Source organism: Sminthopsis crassicaudata, chromosome 2 (genome assembly GCF_048593235.1).
Source record: "Sminthopsis crassicaudata isolate SCR6 chromosome 2, ASM4859323v1, whole genome shotgun sequence".
Lineage (NCBI taxonomy): Eukaryota > Metazoa > Chordata > Mammalia > Dasyuromorphia > Dasyuridae > Sminthopsis > Sminthopsis crassicaudata.
In genome coordinates this window covers 538,178,630-538,200,372 of record NC_133618.1, presented here as the reverse complement: position 1 = coordinate 538,200,372, position 21,743 = coordinate 538,178,630, and the positions used below count along the sequence as shown (strand labels likewise).

At 37.0% G+C, this 21,743-nt stretch overlaps 1 protein-coding gene across 4 annotated transcripts in view; it reads left to right on the top strand.

Moving 5' to 3' along the window:
* IQCH (IQ motif containing H) overlaps positions 1–21,743 on the top strand; it is a 296,963-nt gene that overhangs the window by 204,175 nt on the left and 71,045 nt on the right. For all 4 annotated transcript variants that reach the window (XM_074294733.1, XM_074294734.1, XM_074294735.1 and 1 more), the window contains 2 exons: positions 13,162–13,282; positions 17,503–17,789. In XM_074294733.1, coding sequence (XP_074150834.1) covers positions 13,162–13,282; positions 17,503–17,789 — 408 coding nt within the window. The remainder of the gene's footprint in view (positions 1–13,161; positions 13,283–17,502; positions 17,790–21,743) is intronic.

Sequence of the window (21,743 nt, the reverse complement as noted above, 5' to 3'; positions counted from 1 at the left end):
TTTAATGACCCCGACCTTCTCCCTGGAACAAAGGCCTATCTTTTTAACATCAATATTCCTCTGGCAATGCTGTAGAGCTGTAAATCGGGGAATCCCAGTCTCTAGAGGTTTGAAGTTGCAGGTCACCCAAAGGGCGATGGAGAGGCAAAGGTAGATGGAAATAGGCCACCCCACAGTATCAATGTACATTTGCACAGGGGGGCAGCCTAAAGTATTCCATCAGAGAAACTTAATGAGAAGAAAAAAAGAAAAGGCTCCTTTTGTAGCAGAAGGAGAGATTAATTGATGAATAATCAATTTAATATTGATTTGAATTGAATCAATTGATTGAATAATCAATAAATATTCCATTGATATTCATGGAAAGTCAAGAGACTTGGATAACTTGTGGGAACTCAAAATTGGGAGAGACCTCAGAGAGCAATCCAGTCTAATCCCTATATGATAAGTGTCCAACTAGCCTTTGGTTGAAGACTTCTAATGAAGAGGAGCCCATTAGTTTTCAAAGCAACCTGGGGAGACTTCATCATGTCATTATCTTTTGTAGAAGATTTGTAGGAGGTCACTGGAAAGAGTCACATTAAATGAGAAGGGGTGGGGGCTGAATTGCAATTGATACCAGCAAAATATGTGTCCATAATGATAAAATCACATGGAAGTGAGATTTTCTCCCTATGTCAATCATTCAATCAACAAATATTTGGTGATGCAAAGGACAAAAATATCACCCCTACCCTAAAAGAGCCCATATTCTCATGGAAAAGACAACCTATAAATCTCTCTCTCCCTTTGCTTCTCTGTCTCCTTCTCCCTTTTCCCCTCTCTCTACTTCTGCCTGCCTTCAGTGAGGGATGGAATCCTACTTTATTATTGGTGTGACCCTGAGCAAGTCACTTAATCTCCACATGCCTCAGTTTCCTCATCTATAAAATGAGGATGTTGAGGTCCCTTCCAATTCTAAATCTATGATTCTATGATTCAGCATCTTCCTGGAATGAATCACTGAAAAACCAAACATGTCTGAGCGACATGTTAGAGCAGCTCTAATTAGAAATCTATTCTTTTAGTTGAGTCAAACTATATTATCAAACTAGCATTATGGCGCTATGAAGAATAATGAATGAATAAATAAATGAAAAATATTTACTAAGTGACTTGAAGTCAGGAAGATCTGAATTTACATCCAACCTTAGATATTTACTGTATGAATCTATTCAAACCACTTAACTACTCTGTCTTAGTTTTCTCATCTGTAAAATAATAACAGCAGTTGGTTCACAGGATAGTTATGACATCAAATTTTCATAAATGTACATGTATTTATGTATGCACATTTACACATGTATGTATCAAAAGAAAGAGAGAGGAAGAGAGATCTCTCTATGTGGATGTGGGTTTGTGCTTTGCAAAACTTAAAAGTGCTATATAAATATTATCTATTATTAGTAGTAGTATTTTGGGAAGATGAGGATTATGTCCTCCGGACTAAGTTGATTCCATTTATCCTTGTATAACATGGTCTCCAGACCCCCTTATCCTCCTAGCAAAAGAGTATATATCTCTATGTATATTCCAGATTATCAGTGTTGGTTCTCACATGTAGAACCTAGAACTGAACATAAAACTTCAAAGGTGGTCTTGCCATGATACAGAGTACAATGAAACTATCACTCTTCCTCATTTTATTCTTCATATCTAGAAAGGCAGCCAAGAATTACACTTGCTTTTCTGACTGGCCAACAAATTGAAGCAGCAAAGTGACACAGCGAATCAGAGTATTGGACTTGGAATAATGGAGACTTGGAGTGAGTGAGTTCAAGCCCAGCCATTCATTACACGTGTGACTCTAGGCAAATCACCTAACATTTGTCTACCTCCATTTTTTCATATCTAAGACAAGGATATATAAAAAACCTACCTTTCAAGTTGTTTCAAGGATCAAATGATATTTAATCAAATAGTGGATCAAATAATATTTGTAAAGTGCTTAGCATAGTGCCTGACACATTTATAAATGCTAGCTATTATTATTGTTGAGCCAATGTGCTTGCAGCTTCACTGATCTCATTTCATAGAAACTAAGGTCTAGCCAGCCACTTTTCTCTAAAACGATCATGGCACAAAAGAACAGGCTATGCAGAATTAGCTCAAAGGTGAGAAATGTCATTCAGGAAAAGACAACGAAAATAGATCCAACTACAAACTAAATATAGATTAGAAAAGATGGATCCAAAAAACACAATAGTGAACCTAAAGTCATTGATGGAGTAAATGAACTGCAGAATGCAGATCCTGGGGGAGGCTGGAAAGCTGGTGGAGAAGAGGGGCAATGGCTGCCATTGTGAAGCCTATGCAAAGCTTGATTTGCGTCCACCCAAGCCTACAAAGGTGGAGTGCAGGCAGACTTTCATACCCCCCACCTCTGTGGGGTTAGATTTAGCTATTACATAGGTGATTTTTGGATCTGTATGCAGGCCTTTCATTCATTCAGCTTCCTCACTTTTAAATGAGGCAGGTTGAACTGAATGATTCTTGGGTCACTTTCAGTTCTCATGGCTGTGACCCAAGGACCTTAGAAAAAAGCAGTTTTCCTGTGTGAAAAATGAAGATGATCAAATTGAGAAAAGATGAAAATATTTTGGTACTGAGGAGACAAGGCAAAAATGAAAGTCTTTGTTTTCAAGGAACTTACACTCTATCAGGAAATAATTCCTACACATATAAAAATACAAATATTTAATATACACAAAGTACACACAAAATTTAGGGACTTGAAGCAACTCAGTGGCTCCGGAGCAGTGGAAGGAGTGATGGGCCTAGAGTCTGGAAAACCTCAGTTGAAATCCTGCCTAAGACATTTACTAGGTGTGTAATCCTAATCAAGCCACTTCACTTCTGTTTACCTCAGTTTTCTCTTCTGTTAAAAAGGAATAATAAAAGAGTTGTTGTGGGAATCAAATAAGGTAATAATTAATAAAACATTTAGCACAGTGCTTGGCATCTAGTAAGCACTATATAAATTTTAGCTATTATTATTAACCTCTCTCAACCTCAATTTCTCTATCTGTGAAATGAGGATAATTATAGTACCTATCTCACAGGAGTATTATGAGACTTCAATGAGATTTGAAAAGCACTTAAAAACCTTAAAGTCCTACATGAATGCTAATTATTATTGTTGTTGCATTATTATTATATACAAGGTACTTCTTGTTGTTCTGCCATTCTAAACGCATCCAATTCTTTGTGACCCTATTTGGGGTTTTCTTTGCAAAGATCCTGATCTGCTATTTCCTTCTCTAAATCAATTTACAGGTGAGGAAACTGAGGCAGGCAGGATTAAACGACTTGCCCAGAGTCACATAGTAAGTGTCTGGGGCCAGATTTGAACTCACAAAGTTGAGTGCCCTGACTCCAGAGTGGGCACTCCGTCTATACCACCTAATTGCTCTTATCCAAGGTATAATCAAAGTAATTTAAGACAGGAGGCATTGGCACCGAGAGAATTAGGAAAAACCTCCTATGGGAGATAGTGCTTGAACTGATTTTTGAAACTACCTACAGCCTCTCAAAAGGAGAAGGCAAGGATGAGAGTATATTACAGGCAATAGGAACAAACTCTGCAAAACCAAGGAAATGGTGATGGAACGTTGTGTGCAAGGAACAACAAAAAAGCTAACTTGTCTGGAGTAGAGGGCATGAAAGATAATAATATGTAATAATAATAATCTCTCTCAGAGATAGGTTTGCAATAGTTGATCCCAGAGTCATGAAGTTTATAGAATAGGAGAGCAACATGGTCTTGTCTACACTTTGGGGAAATGATCTTGGCAGCTGAGGAAGGGATAGATTGAAAGTGGGAAAGATCATGTGGAGTCTGATGAGTCTGTGGCTTAACAAAGGCTTTCCTCCTTCCTCGGAGCTTTCATACAGAATGCTGGTAGCTGGTCTTTCTGTGCTGTTATTTCTTCTGGTCATAAGCATACTTGAGCCTTGATATTTTCAAAGGTGCTCCTCACCTTGAGTTCCTCTTATGCCATGTGAAATCAGCCCATCTCCAAAGAAGAGATAATGAGTTCTTGCTTTTGATGTATTAAGCCTGTCTTTCAAAAAAGGTCCCCAAGGGAAAACACTAGAATGATTCTGCCATAGAGGAAGGCATTATTCTTTGCATGAAATATTGCTGTGATTGTTATCACTTGATAAGCAGCTGATGTAGGCTCAGCATAGCCTGTCTGCTCAGCACCAAATACCAAATCCTCAGCAGAAATGGGCTTGGTTAGGTTATCCCAGCCAGCAGGGGACATAGATGAAGGCCCTGAACCAGATCCCAGAATCGGGAGCTACAGGTCATACCATATGGTTGAAAAGAGAATCAGCTTTGGTACTTTCTGATCAAATCCTCTTTCCCTTTCTGAACTGATGCAGAGTGAGGGGAGCTAGGAAGAATATTTATACAATGTTATGACATATAAATAAATGCCATTTATACAATGCCATCAAAAGGAAAAACAATTTTGAAAGACTTTACAATTCTGATTGGTACAGTGATAAGCCAGGACCAAGGATGAAACAAACATGCCATCTACTACCTGATAAGGAGTTCAAAATAGGTTTAAAATGCAGGATGAGACATACATTTTTGGACATGACTGATGTAGGAATTTGTTTTGATGAACTACCTATATTTCTTATGAAAGTTTTCTTTTTATAAATTATTAAATTGGAGGGAGACAGTGGGAGGGAAATATAATAAATGTTTGCAAAATGGATTATTTTAAATATAATCTTCTTCCCATTTACCTACATACACACACACATACATACACACACAACAACTCATACGAATTGAACATTTAATAGTGTGGCATCCCTCTTTCCTCTGCCTTTTTCCCAGAGTTTATCATGTCCCCAAGTAGGCAAGCTCTGTTGAACCCTCCACGTTCACCACAATCCCCACTGCCACAATTGTATATCGCCCTGCCAGTGCCTTCAGCTGTGTACTTCTCATGGTGAGACATGATTCATTCTCCAGATTCCTACAGCAAAATTTCCTCTAGGATATTTGCTCCCTTGCTGTGGTATTTGTGAACAGAAAAGACACATGGTGGCAAAGCGGAATGGTTCCCTCTCTGAGCAAAAGAGATGGCATGGCAGAGTGTCCAAATGCATCATGAACAGTGCTATTGCAATGAATTCTTTGCCCCCACACAGCGTCCTGCATCTGAGGAGATCACTTTATAAATGTCAACTCATTAATCTTCCTAACACCCCTGAGACACAGGGATTCCCCATCAAATCAGTGTAGGGGGGAAAAGCATATCTGAAGAAACTACCTGGGATTCATCTCTTTAACAGTTTGGTCTCCATTTGAGATGGTACATATCTCCTTGTTCCATTACTCCAACAATTAAAAGCCGTGTCCTTAACATTGCAATAATTAAAAAAATATGAAATAGAGCTTTCTGACTCTCAGAATCCTAGACTCTAGAAGTTCTCTAGTCCAGCTCAAGATATTAACAGGAATTTCTCTATATAACATCACTTAAAAATATTCCACTAGATTTTGAAGACACTCAGCAATGGGCAGCTACTGCTTCCCAAGATAACTTATTCCATCTTTGGATTATTTCAAATGATAGGAAGTTTTTCTTTTGTATCAAGGTGAAATCTCTCTCTCTTCTACTTTCATCCCCTGTTCCCCCTGGGGGCAAATAGAGCAAGTCTAATTCCTCTATTACATGCTATCCCTTCAAATACTTGAAGACAATTATTATATTTCACTCTATCCTCATCCATGACCTACCCATTTTCCCTTTCCCGGGCTAAACACCCTATGTTCTCCAAACAGCTCCTCATGTGCGTGATCTCCAGTTCATTTCTGTCCTAGTCATCTTTCTCTCAATATGCTCCAACTTGTCCATGTATTTCTGAAAGCATGGTGCTCACAATAGAACACAGTTTTTCAGATGTCATCTGACCAGGGCAGGGTACTGCAATGCTATCTTGTTCACAGAATCACATAATATCCGTGTTGGCAAAGAACTCAGAGGCTAAATGGAGTCCAACTCTTACCTGAGCAAGAATCTTCTCTACAATCTTCCACCTACCGAGTGATCATCCAGCCATTGCCTAAAGACCTCCATGAGATGGAATACATTTTGTCCCAAGGCAGCACATTCCACTTTTAGATAGCTCTGTTGGGGTGGTTGGTTTTTTTTTCTTAAAAGCTCTCTAATTTATTAATGTCCTTCCTAAAATGGGATGTCTCAAAAATAAGATATTACTCCATTTGAGGTCTCTCTTCATACAACATAAGATCCCATTAGTTTTTCCAGCCATCGTATCATACTGTGGATATATAGACAGTTTACAGTCCCCTGGAATCCCAGAATTTTCCTTCATATATCCATTCTCAATTTGCCTCTGAGATTTTTACCCACCACTCTCACTTTTGCCTCTGGATCCAAAAAGAATAACTTTAACTTCTGTCTTCTTTCTCTTGTTTGCAAGTTACTCCTGGGAACTTCATTTTATGGAGGATCCCAGATGACTTTCCTTCGATCCTCTCCTCACTCTACTTCTGACTCTGACCTTGGATACCATCTTCTCCATCCTCTCCTTTTTAGCTCTCCTTGGTGTAGCATCATCCCCCATTAAAATACAAGCTGTTTGAGGTCAGGTGCTGTCCTCCTTTTGGTTCAGACTTTAATCCCCTGCCACTTGGCACATTGCTTTCAGTCATCCCCATTTGGGATTTTCTTGGCAAAGGAAGTGGTTTGCCATTTCCTACTTCAGCCCATTTTGTAGATCAGGAAACTGAAGTAAACAGGGTCAAGTGACTTCCCCAGAGTCACAAAGCTAGTGTCTGAGGCCAGATTTGAACTTAGGAAGATGACTCTTTCTGCCCAGCACTCTATCCATTGCTCCACTTAGCTTTTTGGCGCATAGTAAGAGTTTAATGTTTGTTGCTTTGGCTTGGCTTTGCCTGTCCCACAACACAGTCCTTTAGATACTTAAAGACAATTATCATGTCCCTCCTAAGTCTTATCTTCTCCACACTGAAGACTGAACACTGTCATGTCCTCCAACCCATCTTTGTCAGTCTGAATCTCCCAGTCATCCTGGCTGCCCTCCACTGAATGTTCTCTAACTCAGTATTAAAATTGAAAGAGGAGACCCTAAACTATAGATGAGGATCCCTGGAGGCTACATATTTCCTTAGGAAACCACATATTAATATTGTCTGTTTTATTGCATTTTTATTTATTTTGTTAAGCATTTCCCATTGTAATCGGTTCAGCCACATTCTGGCCACATCTTTCACATGTCTGCTCTAGCTCATCTATATATATTCTAAAACAAAGTCTTTTAAATTGTGGATTGCAACCCCATAGAGCATCTTGAACTGAATGTGAGGAGTTGCAAAAATATGACTTATTATCAGTAATGCTTGATTTCTATATTTTATGTACCAATATATCTAGGGCTGTGTAAAAATTTATTGGGCAAAAAAGAGTCATTAGTGGAAACAGCTTAAGAAGTCCTGATCTAATATGTCATGCCTCAAACTGAATAGATAAGTGATGATCCAAGTTGGACACATTTCAAGGGGACCACCAATTTGCCCATTTCTGAAGATCAGGTCTCTCTTAATGCATTCTAAAATCACATTTGCTTTTCTTGGTTGCCAACCCACTGTGAACACAAAGATTATTTTCTTCATTGAGTGCCAGTGAAATTTATTTTTTAAATCCAAACTTAAAAGATTACCTTTAAGCACATGAAAGAAGACTATTTTACAATTTGCCCTAAGTTGTTAACTGTACTTGTGCCACCTTGATCTGAAACATGCTTTGGGGGGCTTTTTTTGTTTTTTTTTTTAATTTAGTACAGGGCTGCCTTGATGGCTACCTAAACCAAGTCAGAAGGAGGCTACTTGCTATGCGACCTTTCCCAAATCAGACTAGAAAGTAGTGGGTAAGCAAAGAAGAAAACCCAGATTTTCTAGGCAGTCGCATGACCTGCTAGGCCTCCTGCTCCGACTTTTCATTTTCCTGAGCAGGTGGCTAAAGAAACGTAAGGCTGCATCGTTCCAGCCTTCAGGCACTTCATGAATCAGAGGCAATTGGTCTTCTTCAGTAGAAGAGAGCCATTCAATCTAAAGCAGATGTAAAACAAAAGGGAAGGTAGATATAGATAAAAAGGCTCAAAGGAGAGATGAAAAGGCTAGTGAGATAGCGCTGTGTGTTTTCGGTTCTCAATTCTGAGCGATGCAGCAGTTTGGAGAAATCTGGTGATTTACGTTAAAAACTGGGCAAACTATTACCTCATGCAAGGTGACAAGTGTTTGGGGAGGGGGTGGGGGAGGGGGAAGGCCTATTGCTTTGAGAGCAGTTTTTCTTTCTCTGATATCATCAGGCACCAGTTCACCACATGAGCCTGCTTTCCCAGCCCATCTTAACAGACCTCCCCCTACTGTGAAGTGAGTCAACCTGAACTGAGCATCGACCAAGGCACTCTGGCAGCTTCTCATGGCCGTTTTGTTTTGTGTGTCAAGCATTTGCTAAGCTAACTACGGTGCTAAACTGCCTGAGACCATGCTACCAGAATCCTTAGGACAGTCCAGAAAAAATCCAGGTTTTTTTGACCTGCCTAATCTATTTCCCCAGATGTTTCCCCTATAGTATTCAGATTTTTTTTTAGACGGCATCAGACACAAGACAAACTAAATAATCTAAATGTTTCATTACATTAGTCCTTCAAATATTTATCATTTTGTCCAAATGAGTACTCCCTTGTCTGACACAATCAGCTAGAACGGAGCCTTTAATTTTCTAAATAGACTAGGGAAGAGGAGAGAGCAGAACATTTTTGGTATTAGGGAATTGAAAATAAATTTGCATTTGGATGATTTCTAAGGCTTTTAATAATTTTGTGCTTTAAAAAATTCTATGGTTCTAAAGATCATACATAGAGACTATCTAATCCAACCCTTCCCCCATTTTCAGGTGAAGAACTGAAGTGCAATTTGATACAATGATTTAGAATCATAATATCCCAGACTTCAAGCTGGAAATGACCTCAGGGGCCATGTACCCCAACTCCCTCAATTTACAGATGATGCCCAGGGAGGTTGTCATTTGTTCTACCTTACTCATACAGATAGTAAGTAACAGAGCTGGAATTTGAACTCAGGATCTCTAATTCCATAGCTAACACTGTTTCAATTTTATTGAACATCAGTAGCATGTTCATCATTGGATCCCAGTCCCAACACATTTGCTTGTCCCCATGCTATAAAAAAGAATCCTAAGGTTTCCTCCTCTGAATCCACATGTCTGATATGATATGACAAGCATTAGTCAAACAGATTTGTATCCAGAGTTTTGCCAAATTTAGGATGGAAATGAAGTCTAAATGCAACTTCACTTTAAAACTTTTTTTGTGCAATAGTCTAATATTTGATAAACCCAAAGATCCCAGCTTCTGGGATAAGAATTCACTATTTGACAAAAATTTCTGGGAAAATTGGAAAACAGTAGGGCAGAAATTAGGCATGGACCCACACCTAATACTCTATCCAGGCGTTCTCAAACTATGGCCTACCGGCCAGATGCAGCCTGTTGAGGATGTTTATGCGGCCCACCGGGTTATGGCGAACGGGCTGAGGGGCAGAGACAAGAGTGTGAGTTTTGTTTTCACTATAGTCCAGCCCTCCCACAGTCTGAGGGACAATGAACTGGCCCCTATTTAAAAAGTTTTGAGGACCACTGTTGTCTATACCAACAAGATAAGGTCAAAATGGGTGTATGATTTAGATATAAAGAGTGATACTATAAGCAAATTAGAAGAACAAAAGATAATCTACTCCTCAGATCTGTGGAGAAGGAAGAAATTTGTGGCCAGAGAAGAATTAGAGTAATGCAAAATGGATAATTTTTTATTAAGTTAAAAGGATTTTTTAATCAAAGTTTTTTTCTTTTCAAAACATATGCATAGATAATTTTTAACATTTACCTTTGCAAAACAATGTATTCCAACATTTTTTCCTTTCCTTCCCCCACCCCTTCCCCTAGACGGCAAATAATCCAGTATACATTAAACATGTGCAATTCTTCTACACATATTTCCACAATTATTATGGTGCACAAGAAAAATCAGATAAAAAAGGGAAAAATGAGAAAGAAAACAAAATGAAAGCAGAGAACAATAAAAAGGTGAAAATACTGTGTTGTGATTCACCACAGTTCTCTCTCTGGTTGTAGATGACTCTCTTCATCACAAGATCATTGGAACTCACCTCAATCATCAATTCATTAAGAGCCACATCCATCAGAATTGACCATTGTATAATCTTGCTGTTGTATATAATGTTCTCCTGGTTTTACTCACTTCACTTAGCACCAGTTCATTTTAGTCTCTCCAGACCCGTCTCAAATCATCCTGCTGATCATTTCTTATAGAACAATAATATTCCTTAACATTCATATACCACAACTTAGTCTCCCACTTGGGCACCTAATCAGTTTCCAGTTTCTTGCTACTACATAAGTTAAAAAATTTTTGTCTAAACCAAACCAATGCAAATAAGATTAGAAGGGAAGCAGAAAAGTGGGAAAAATTGTTTACATCCAGGGGTTCTGATAAAGGCCTCATTTGTAAAATATCTAGATAATTGACTCAAATTTATAAGAATACAAGTCGTTCTCCAGTTGATAAATGGTCAAAGTATACGAACAGACAATTTTCAGATGAAGAAATTAAAACCATTTCTTGTCATATAAAAAAGTTCCACATCATTATTGATCAGAGAAATGCAAATTAAGACAACTCTGAGATACCACTACACACCTGTCAGATTGGCTAAAATGACAGGGAAAGATAATGCAGAATGTTGGAGGGGATGTGGGAAAACTGAGACACTGATACATTGTTGGTGGAATTGTGAAGTGATCCAACCATTTTGGAGAGTGATTTTGAAACTATGCCCAAAGACTTATCAAACTACATTTCTTTGATCCAGCAGTGTCTCTACTGGGCTTATATTCCAAAGAGATGGTAAAGGAGGGAAAGTGACCCACATGTGCAAAAATGTTTGTAGCTGTGTGACCCTGGGCAAGTCACTTAACCCCAATTGCCTCAGGGGAAAAAATGTTTGAAGCATCCCTCTTTGTAGTGGCAAAGAACTAGAAACAGTGGGTGTCCATTAATTTGGGAATGTCTGAATAAGTTAAGGTATATGAATGTTATGGAATATTGTATTAAAAACAATCAGCAGGATGATTTTAGAGAGGCTTGGAGAGACTTACATGAACTGATGCTGAGTGAAGTGAGTAGAACCAGGAAATTATTGTACACAGCAACAACAAGATTATGCAACGATCAATTCTGATAGATGTGATTTTTTTTCAACAATGAGGTGATTCAGGGCAAATCCAGTGATCTTGAGATGGAGAGAACCATCGGCACCCAGAGAGAGCACTGTGGAGACTGAGTGTGAATCACAACATAGTATTTTCACCTTTTTTGTTTTGTTTTCTTTCTCATGTTTCCCTTTTTGATTTGATTTTTCTTGTGCAGAATGATACTTGTGGAAATATGTATAGAATTGTACATGTTTAACTTTATTAGATGTTTAACATAATTAGATTAGTCTAAGGGAGGGGGTGGAGGGAAGGGAAGGATAAAAATTTGGAACACAAGATTTTGCAAGAGTAAATGTTGAAAACTATCTTTGAATGTATTTTGAAAAATAAAAAAACTATAAAAAAAAACAAAAACTTTTTTTGTATTCTGAGGGAAAAGAGATCTGGAGCTTAAGAGAGCAAAAAGAACTTGTCCCAAAAGAAAAAAGTCTTTTATATTTGAAAGTCAGAGTGCTTCCATTTTATGGAAGGGCTCCTCCTTTGGTTTATTTGGGGAGAGAGGAGAAAACAGAGAAAGAAGAGGAAACCAAAATTCAAAATCCAGTGGCCTTTGAAGTCACTTGACTAATTCTCATGATTGCTTAACCTAGAAGAAAAATAAGTGAATTCCTGACTACATTGTTGTTGTTGTTGTTCAGTCACATCATACTCTTTGAGACCCTTTAAGGGCTTTCTTGACAAAAATGCTGGAGTGGTTTGTCATTTTCTTCTCCAGTGAATTAAATGCAAACAGGAGATATGACTCGTCCACAGTCACATAGCTAGGAAGTGTCTGAGGTGGGATTGGAACTCAGGAGTTCTCTATCCACTGAGTTTACCACTGATGCTTAATACCTGTGTAACCTTGAATAAGTGATTCAGCCTTTTCTTTTACTTTTAAATAAGAGGGCTGGCTTGGACAGACTCTGACAACCCCTCACCCACTAGCTGTATGATTTTTTTGCAATGCAGAGCACCTGGGCAGGACAATTTGCAGGAATCCAAGGAAGGAGCATCTTTGAAGAGAGAAGGGGCACAGGATGGAGTGGGCTGGGGATACCAAAGAAAAACTTGGCTTAATTATCAGTTTTATTCAAGACTAACCCTCCTAAAACTTGTAGGACATTAGAATTTAAAATTTTGGATCTTAGATCTAGAGTTCTTAATTTGATTGTGTGTCATGGACTCCTCCATCAATCTGATAGAATCTATCCCCCTTGTCCAAATGTTTTTAAATGCAAAGAATAAAATACATAAAATTACAAAGGAAACTAATTATATTATCAGAATATTTTAAATCAAATTCTAAGATCCCAGGCTAAAAATTTCTGTCTTTGATGTTATTTACCCTGTCCCTCCATTTGATGCATGAAGAAACTGAGGCTCTGAGAGACTACTTGCCCAAGGCTATCCAGCCTGTTAATGGCATAACTGCAGCTAGAACCCCGATCTCCTGATTCCTAGTTCAATATGCTTTCCAGTCGCCTTTATTGTAGCTGTACTCTTCAGTACACCAAATATAAGAGCCAAACCACTACCACTGGGATTTTAAAAGGGCAGAATATCTTGGAAAAATCAAAACCAAAAGAGTCTGGAAAAAGGAGGAAAATTTCAAAATGTCTTTTTTCTGACTCTGGGTAAACAGTAAGCACATTTTTTTTGCCTGTTGGAGGCCTGGTTTTTAATCACTCCACAAGCAGTTTTCATTTCTGTAGTAAAATTGCTTGTGGTTCTATTTAATTTGTTTCTGCAGGAGCCAGCTTTGGAGAGGATCTCCGAGGAGCTGGCGGGCATTTTAGCACAGCACGCGAAGCTAGTCAATGAGAAACGATTCCCTTCATGGGCAAAATTCCTCCGTACATTTCTCAGTCAAGGTAAATAAGACTACAAAGTTTCTCCTAAGTGCAAGTAGCTATATTCTCTTGCATTTTGGGTTTGGGGCCATCTGAAGCTAGGGCAAGGATTGACTTACTTGGTTGTGTCTTTGAAAGGTGTTCATTTGTAATTGTCCCTCTCCTATTGTTGTACCTCCCATAAATATCTATCTTGTACCCTGAATTTTTATTAAATAAAAATCAATTCTGAATATATTAAGCTAGGACAACTCCACATCCTGATTTTAATCTCCAAAGTCCTACACAATTCCTTGCTTTAGAAGTTTCCTCTCCTCCAGGAGGAATATTATACTTCTATTATTATAATAGAAGTAATATAATAATATAATTATTATTAAATATTATATATACTATTAAATAGTATATAAAATTATTATAAATATTATATTATAATATTATTATTCTAATATTATACTTCTATATAATAGAAATAATGGAATAATATATTCCAGGAGGAATATATTACTTCTCATCCTCAAAATTGAACTCAGGATAGATTGTTTTCAGACAAGGGTCCTTCTCTCCTGCCTAGGAAATTCAGAAAGCATATAATCAACTTCATCCTCTTAATTGCCCAACAAGTCTAAATAAGCCTGAAGGGAATAAAATCACATATTTATATATCTTTAGGTCAGCCATTGCACCTAATAATAGTGCCTTAGTCAATCAGTCAGTCAAAATACATTTATTAAGTGTTTATTATTTTATCTTCCAAGCACTGTGCTAAGCCCAGAGAATACAAATAAAGGTTAAAATACAGTCCTTGACCTCAAAGACCTCACATTCTAATAAGGGAAACAACATGCAAAAAATAATGTATATACAAGATATATATATATACAGTGTGATTGGTAGTTGAAGGTAGTTTCAGAGTAAGTGTGGTGTTGACAGGGAGATAAGGAAAGACTTCTTTCAGAAGATGGAATTTGAGCTTTCTTGAAGGAAGCAAGGGATGATGAAGAGGTAGAAATGAAAAGGTAAGAAATAGATGCTCAGTGTGGATTGTGTGAAGGTTTTTCCCTCATCAAAAGCATTTTTAACTACTGTGGAAACAAAATATGATCTCAAATCTATTGATAATAGAAACTCAGCAAGACCTAATGCTTAGCTAAATTTACTAAGCCTCAAACTTTTAAAACACTTAAATGTAATAGTATAAGGTACAGCACAAAAAGAGTACATCCGTCAATCAGTAAGCATTTATTAAATGCTCCCTCTGTGCTAAGCACTGTGCTAGGAGGTAAATACACAGACACAAATAACCCTTGTCCTCAACTTTCCTTCCAGAAGAGGAGACAACATTTACACTTAAAAATACACATAAAAATGAAATATAAGATAATTTTGAGTAGTAGGAGAAGTGTCGTGGAAGATGTAGCATTTGGGTATGGAGACAGTCTGTGCAATTAACAGACATGTGAAATGAAATGTCCTAAGAGCCACATTCTCTAATAAGCCCCCTAAATTACACAGGAAGGCAGAACCTCTGACTAGTACATGAGGTAGTACCTTGGTAGAAATAGAAGTATATTAGCACATTAATAGAAACCTAGCATCCAGATCATGGGCAGTAATCATTGCATGGTATTTTGTGCTCACTGGCTTACATCTAGAAGATTATGTTCAGTTGTGAGAGCTACCTTTTGAGAAGGCCATTGACTGAGTAGGCAGGTGAGAGCAGGCCATTGTGAGGAGGCTTGAAGTTATATCCACTGAGCTACAAACGAAGGAACAAGTTATGTTTAGCCCAGAAAAATGGAGAACACCCTTGATGGATGACTTCCAATATTTGAAGAGCTGTTGCTTATAATTGGGAACACATTTATTTTCTATTGTTCCAGAACATCATATTGGAATCGATGGGTGAAACTCAACACAATAAATATCTGTTGAGCATCTATTATACTAGACATTGTACTGAGCACTTCTGGGAAAACAAAGACAAATATAAAAAATGATAGTCCCCATCCTTAACAATCTCACATCTGGTGGAGGTGGGGATTAGACAAGACAAACATAGAGGCAACTGTAATATGTTTGGATATGAAAAAAGCACATCAAAGAATTCAAGTGGATTGTTGTGAAAAGTTTGAGGGGGTAGGTGTTACTTTTAGCCAAGGGTATCTTGGAGATCACCAAGAGTCAGATTTTTGACTCAATTTAAAGAAGTTGAATCTAACAAAGAGGTCTGTCTGTGAGTAGAATAGGTTACATTCTAGAACAGAGTTCTCCATCAATGGAGCTATTTTAAAAGAAGCTAATTGGCTATCAGACAATAGTAGAGCAATAGAATATATTCATTGAGTGGGAAATTGGACTAGATGACTTTTAATAGCCCTTCCAACTCCAAAATGTTTTGATTCCTCAATATAAGGCAGCCAACTCAAAGCATTAAAACCACAAATGGAAAGACAATAACTCTCCCTCTCTCTTTCTCCCCCCCTCTCTCTTTTTCTCTGCTGTGTGTGTCTCTCTCTCTGTATCTCTTTTTCTCTCTCTTTTTCCATATATAGTTATAGATACACATATATGTATAATATATATTTATATAGCTATAACTATAGATCCATACATATGTATATATGTATCTATGTGTGTGTGTGTATATATATAATAGAGAGAGCTTATTAACTGTCCATACATTTGAAAAAGATATCTATATATACATATATTTATTTAATATACATATAATATAGGTAGATTACATATTTCAATACACTAAAAATCCATTATTGGAGATATTCCCAAAGAAAACAGCCCTCCATTTCTAACTTTGGGATGCTCTCTAGTTAGTTCAGGAACACATGACTTTAATGTTTTATTAATGGTGGGAAACAAGGGTGAAGACTGGATGCGTTACAAAAGCTGGGCCATCAAAAACAATAACCATAAGGGCCTTCCCCTCACTGTCAGGGAGTGGTGAAGGGAAATTGTGAGTTCTTCTCAGGTCAAACTAATAAGGCTTCTGTAGGAAAGAAAATAATGCTGATACTTCAGCAGCCCCTGCTCCATTCCTATTTCTTTCCTTTGAAGAATGCAGAGGCTCTATTCTATTTCTGAATTGTCATGGGATTGTGCTGGGGTAGGCAATTGAAAATAAAACAGGAATGAATTTGCTTTGGAAGGAAAAAGGTCCCAGTTTCAATGAGAAAATTCTGGTAGTGACAATGATGGCATTGAAATTAAATATTTTGTAAAGGAAGTTACCTGAATAGCTGACACACAAAGGTGACAACAGAATCTATCAGGGAGGTTGTATGTACCCTATAAAAACATTTTTACCTAACATTTAAATTGTTGAACATTCCAGTAGACTCCTCTTAAAGAAGCATATCCTTTATCCACGTCTGTGACTTTATTTGGTTTTTTCTGTTTTGCAATATTTTAACAATTATATTTCAGTGTATTAGGTTTCTTCTGTCATCCTATGTATTTTATTTTATGCATTTAAAATATTATTCTGAGAAGTCTTAGTCCAATTTCTAACAGTCTCTGGCTGTGTGATCTCAACCAAATCCTTCCACTTCTCTGTGCCTTCTTCCCTCATCTATAAAATAAAGGGGTTTTTCTAGGCCATTTTGGAGGGTTGTGGGCCCCTTTGGCAGCATGGTGAAACTTAAGGGCCCCTTCTCAAAATAATGTTTTTAAATGCGTAAAATAAATAGGATTATAAAGGAAGTACAATAATCATTATTTTTTTTTTAAAGTCCACAGACTACTGGGACCAGATTTATCTTTAAAATCCCATTCAGTTCTAATAGTATATGATAAACTAGGGAAAGTCAATGTGGGGGGGAAATTAATATGGTTATAGTATATATCCATATAATATTGTTCCCAGCTAATGATGTATTACCAAAAAAAAACCAAAAAATTTACAAAAAAAAAAAAAAAAAAAAAAACCTCTTCAACATTATAATCAAATGTCTAAAATAGTATGCCCAAATCCACTCTAAATACATGTGGTCAATGCTTGATATCAGATCATCACTGCCTTTATTCCTCCTACATTTCTTGTATTGCCCTAAGTTTATCTCTACACTAACGGCTTCTCCACCCTCAATCAATTCCTTTCTAGCTAACTGCCCCACCATAACACTGTTTCACTTAATATTCTATTTTCTGAAAGACAATAAATGATTTTGGTTGAGATGTACCGATATTTACTACTTTTATAAATCTCATTCTCTTTCCTCCAGGTGGTGTGATCGAGGCATTTCCCCCTGCTGAAAGTGTCACCAACTTGACTGTGGATATGTTGATAGAGCCAACAGGAGAAATAAAAATGCTTTCAACAGGGGACCAGATCCATGCAGATGGCCCTTTGGTCTACTCTGGCAGCACCGTACCACAATCATCAATTGATCCAGAGGTTCTCAACTCGTTATGTTTTCAAATAGGAAATGCATGTAAAGAGAGAAACATCATGGGTTATTTCTCTATTGACCTGGTGACCTTTATCCATCCAGAAACTTTGGAACAGCAGGTGAGTTCAACAAACCCCTGTGAAATATTGGAATATATTAAGACTTCCAACTACTCACTCTAGTACTTAGAGAATAGGAAGTACTTCTTGGATTCAGTAGACTTCTGAGCAATCTGTTTCTGAAAATATTATTCATGTTGGTCAAGCCATTGCCATCTTAGACCAAAGTTTAAGCCTAAAGAATGAAGGCAGATGCCATCATCATAGGCTGAAAACTACCTACATTAGCTTCTTTATTCTATATTAAATAAGCAGTCGAAAAGATTTTCCCAACAGACAAAATTTTTTATGCTTCCCTGAGACTCAATAAGTCTGAAATTTGTTCTAAAATACAAAATCTCTCATTAGGATGGAGTCACAAGTTCTTATTTCTTTTCTATTCCTATTACCAATAATTTTGTTTGTGACTTAAGATAAGTCACTTTCAATCTTACTGTATTTGAATTTCCTAGCTGTAATATCCAGTTTAAAAATCTCAATTAGTAGCTACTTCACACATTAAAAAAAAAAAAAGCATGTCTATGTGCCTCTGTTTTAAAGTCAAATAATCAGATTCTGACAATAGCATTTTATACTATATTCTGTGTCCACTGATAGTAAAAAATGTGAATCCTGTATAATATTCCATGGAACTAGTCATGTGTTTCAAACCTAATCTATTAATAATCTGTATAAACCTTAATAATTCATTTATAATTCTAGGACCTCAATCTCCTTTTTGGAAAAATGAAAGTATTGAGGAATTGATTTCTAAGGTCCTTCCTAGTTGTAAAAATTTGTGATGTCCAATATTCACCCTTATGGCTAATCTTCTTTTCAATGTAACTTGTAATTCTTTTCAAATATTTCAAAGGAAATATTTATTAAGCCATGAATTTAGTGCTAAGAGAGTTAACAAGTTCAAGGAAACCCTCATGAAGTTTATATATCTAATAAAAGATCGTCACAGATAAATGTAATAGATAGCTATATACATCAGTCCATTAGAAGGTGTAAAAAAGTACTATATAAGAAATAGAGATTTTCTACTTATTTTAATAGTATTTGCAGTATCTTGGAACAACTTCCAATTTTTATAGGATTCACTAAAAAAGATTACCTCCAGATTCAAGGTATTCTGTGGACTCTTACATTCTCAAAATGTCAGTTTAGGATTCCCAGCAGGAGGATTTCGTTTTCTAATCTAATCTAATCTACTCTTTAGGAGAGTCCTTCACCAAGCTCTTTAGTCCACATAATTACTCCAAATACTTTGTACTTACCAGCTTAAATCTTCTTTTTTATATAATGTATCTGCTGGTCACTGAGCCAAGTGTCTTTGAATCTTTAGTGTAGACTCAGTAAATTCTCTTGCTGCTTAATTTCTGCAGATTAAACTGCTCTAAATTTGGATCTATTTTTATAATTGTTTTCTAGCAAACTACCAATGATTTTTGGCCTCCCATACTAATGAGTAAAAAATGGAATGGCAGATATACAACTAAAGCTGGGGCCAAGGCAATTGTGCATCCCAACCTAACCATAAAGTTTCCGTTTCCTATATGCATGTATGTGTGTGGGGATGTGAGTGTGGCTGGATAGGTACGTATGTCTGTGTGTATGTGTGTGTTGCCATCAAAATCTTTCCATAGCTTAGAATTTAACAGGGCCTTTTAAAATTTTTGCTTTTTGTGGGAGTACTAAGGAATGTTTTTCTAAGTCTAGCTTTATTTTGTAAATCTAGCACAATGCCGTGCTGTGTAATCAATCAACCAACCAACCAATCAATAAACATTTATTAAGGTCTTTCTATGTGCCAGCTAAGAACTTGGGGCACACAGGAAAAAAAAAAAGGATTTTCTGCCTTACATTCTGATGGAGGAGCCAGCAAATATTTAGTATGGGAATATACAAGATCTATACAAAAGATAAAAGGTAACCTTAGAGAGAAAGGTGCCAGCAGCTGCAGAGAGGAGAATGGGGAGAGGAAAAAAAAAATAGAAAAGGCTTCTTATAGAAGGAGATGCTTGAGCTGAATGTCGAAGGGAACTAAGGATTCCAGGAGCTTTACCTCTTGGTATGGTGATGAGAGAGAGCTATTCAGACATGGGGAACAGCTAAGGCAAAAGCATAGAACAGGGAGATGTCTCATGATCCATGAAGAACAACAAACCAGCCTGTATGCCTGAATTGTAGAGTACATTGTGAGGAGTGATCTGTAAGAAAATTGGAGAGATAAGGTGCCAGAATACAAAGAGCTTTAAATACTAAATAAAGGAGTTAATATTGGATTCTAAATGGAATAAGGAGCCACTAGCATTTATTGTGTGGGGAGTATAGTATGGTCAGAACTGTGCTTTAAGAGAACCACTTTGGCATCTGGGTAAAGAATGGATAGGAATGGAAAAAGACATAAAGCAAGGAAACCAATTGGGAGCCCATTGCAATGGTCCAAGGAAGAGATGATGAGTATCTGAGCTAAAACGACATCTGCATGGGTATAAAGAAGGTGATATAGATGAGAGATGTTGTGGAAACAAAAAAGACAAAAATCTGGAAATTCATTTGATATATGGGTTAAGAATGAGAAGCTGTGAGAAGAATGTGAAGAATGTGAACCTTGGTGATTTAGGAGGAAGATTCTGCCCTGAATAATAATAAGGAAGTTCAAAAGAAGAGTAGGTAAAAGCAGAAAGGTAATGATTTTTGTTTAGGTCTTACTGAGCTTGAGATGACTACTAGATATCCTACTGCAAATGTTAAATAAATAGCTAGTGACATGAGAATGGGGTTCTGTAAAAAGGACTAGAGCTAAATATATAGATATATAGAGCTGATAAATGAACCTATGCAACCTGATAAGAAAAAAGAGCTTGAGAAGGAGTAGGCACACAGATAGAAAAAGGAACCAGAGAGAGTAATATTAACATTGGGGGCTTAATAAATCCTTGTTAAATGGATGAATGTTGGGTACTTGCAAGTCAAATGTGCTTTGTTTCTACACATAAAGGATATGAAAGTCACACAAGAGAATTCTCCAATTTGGATTCAGACAAGTTATATTCCTATCTGCTTAATCATGGACAAGTTACTTCCCCTGCTAGACCTTGGTTTTGTTTTCTGAAACGGCCTAGAAGATCTTGAAGGTCCCTTTTAGCTTTCAATCCTATGATCCTGTAGTCATTTGCAAAACCCATGGTTTTGCAAAACTGACAGTTTTGAAAATTGCCCACTATGGCCCTGTGCAAAGTGAGCACTGTAATATCTGATGGTTTTCCAGATGGCCTGCTTTGCAAGCATAAGAACTGTAAAATGATGTTCTGCATTATTTAACTGCTAAGTTTCATCACCAGGTTCTCTCCCCATCTCTTCTATTCTCTTTAGCAAGGTTGAAAGGAATAATAATAATTAGAAGGTAATAAAAGGCCTACCATTATGTCAAGGAAGACTAAAAGGTTGCTTGTTGTTGCACTTCTGTATAGGTATATTTTCTGTCTTTATTATCCTATTGGTTTTTAACATTTAGTTACTTGCTATTAAAGCAATATACACTTAGGTTAAGAGTTATTACAATTGGAAGCATTTAGATTATTAGATAATCATAATTGTAATGCACCTTGGTGTCTCATGTGGTTCAACTGATGATCTGATTCTGTAGATCAGAAAAATTTTAAAAACACATAGCTGCTTACTTAGAATCTGTTTTGATGATGCATAACCAAAGACAAAATGAAATAATGTATGTGTTTGTGATATAATAAGAATCAAACAGAGCCCCGCAAATACAACACTCTTGGAAGCAGACCATTTCCAAAGAGGCTAAACCTTTACCCATGTTGCCTGTCACACACACGTACACATAAACACACAGACACAGACACACACACACACAGACACACACACAAACACACACACACACACACACAGAGGGAATACATTTTCCTCTCCCTTCTGTCTATCCAAATGCTATATGTA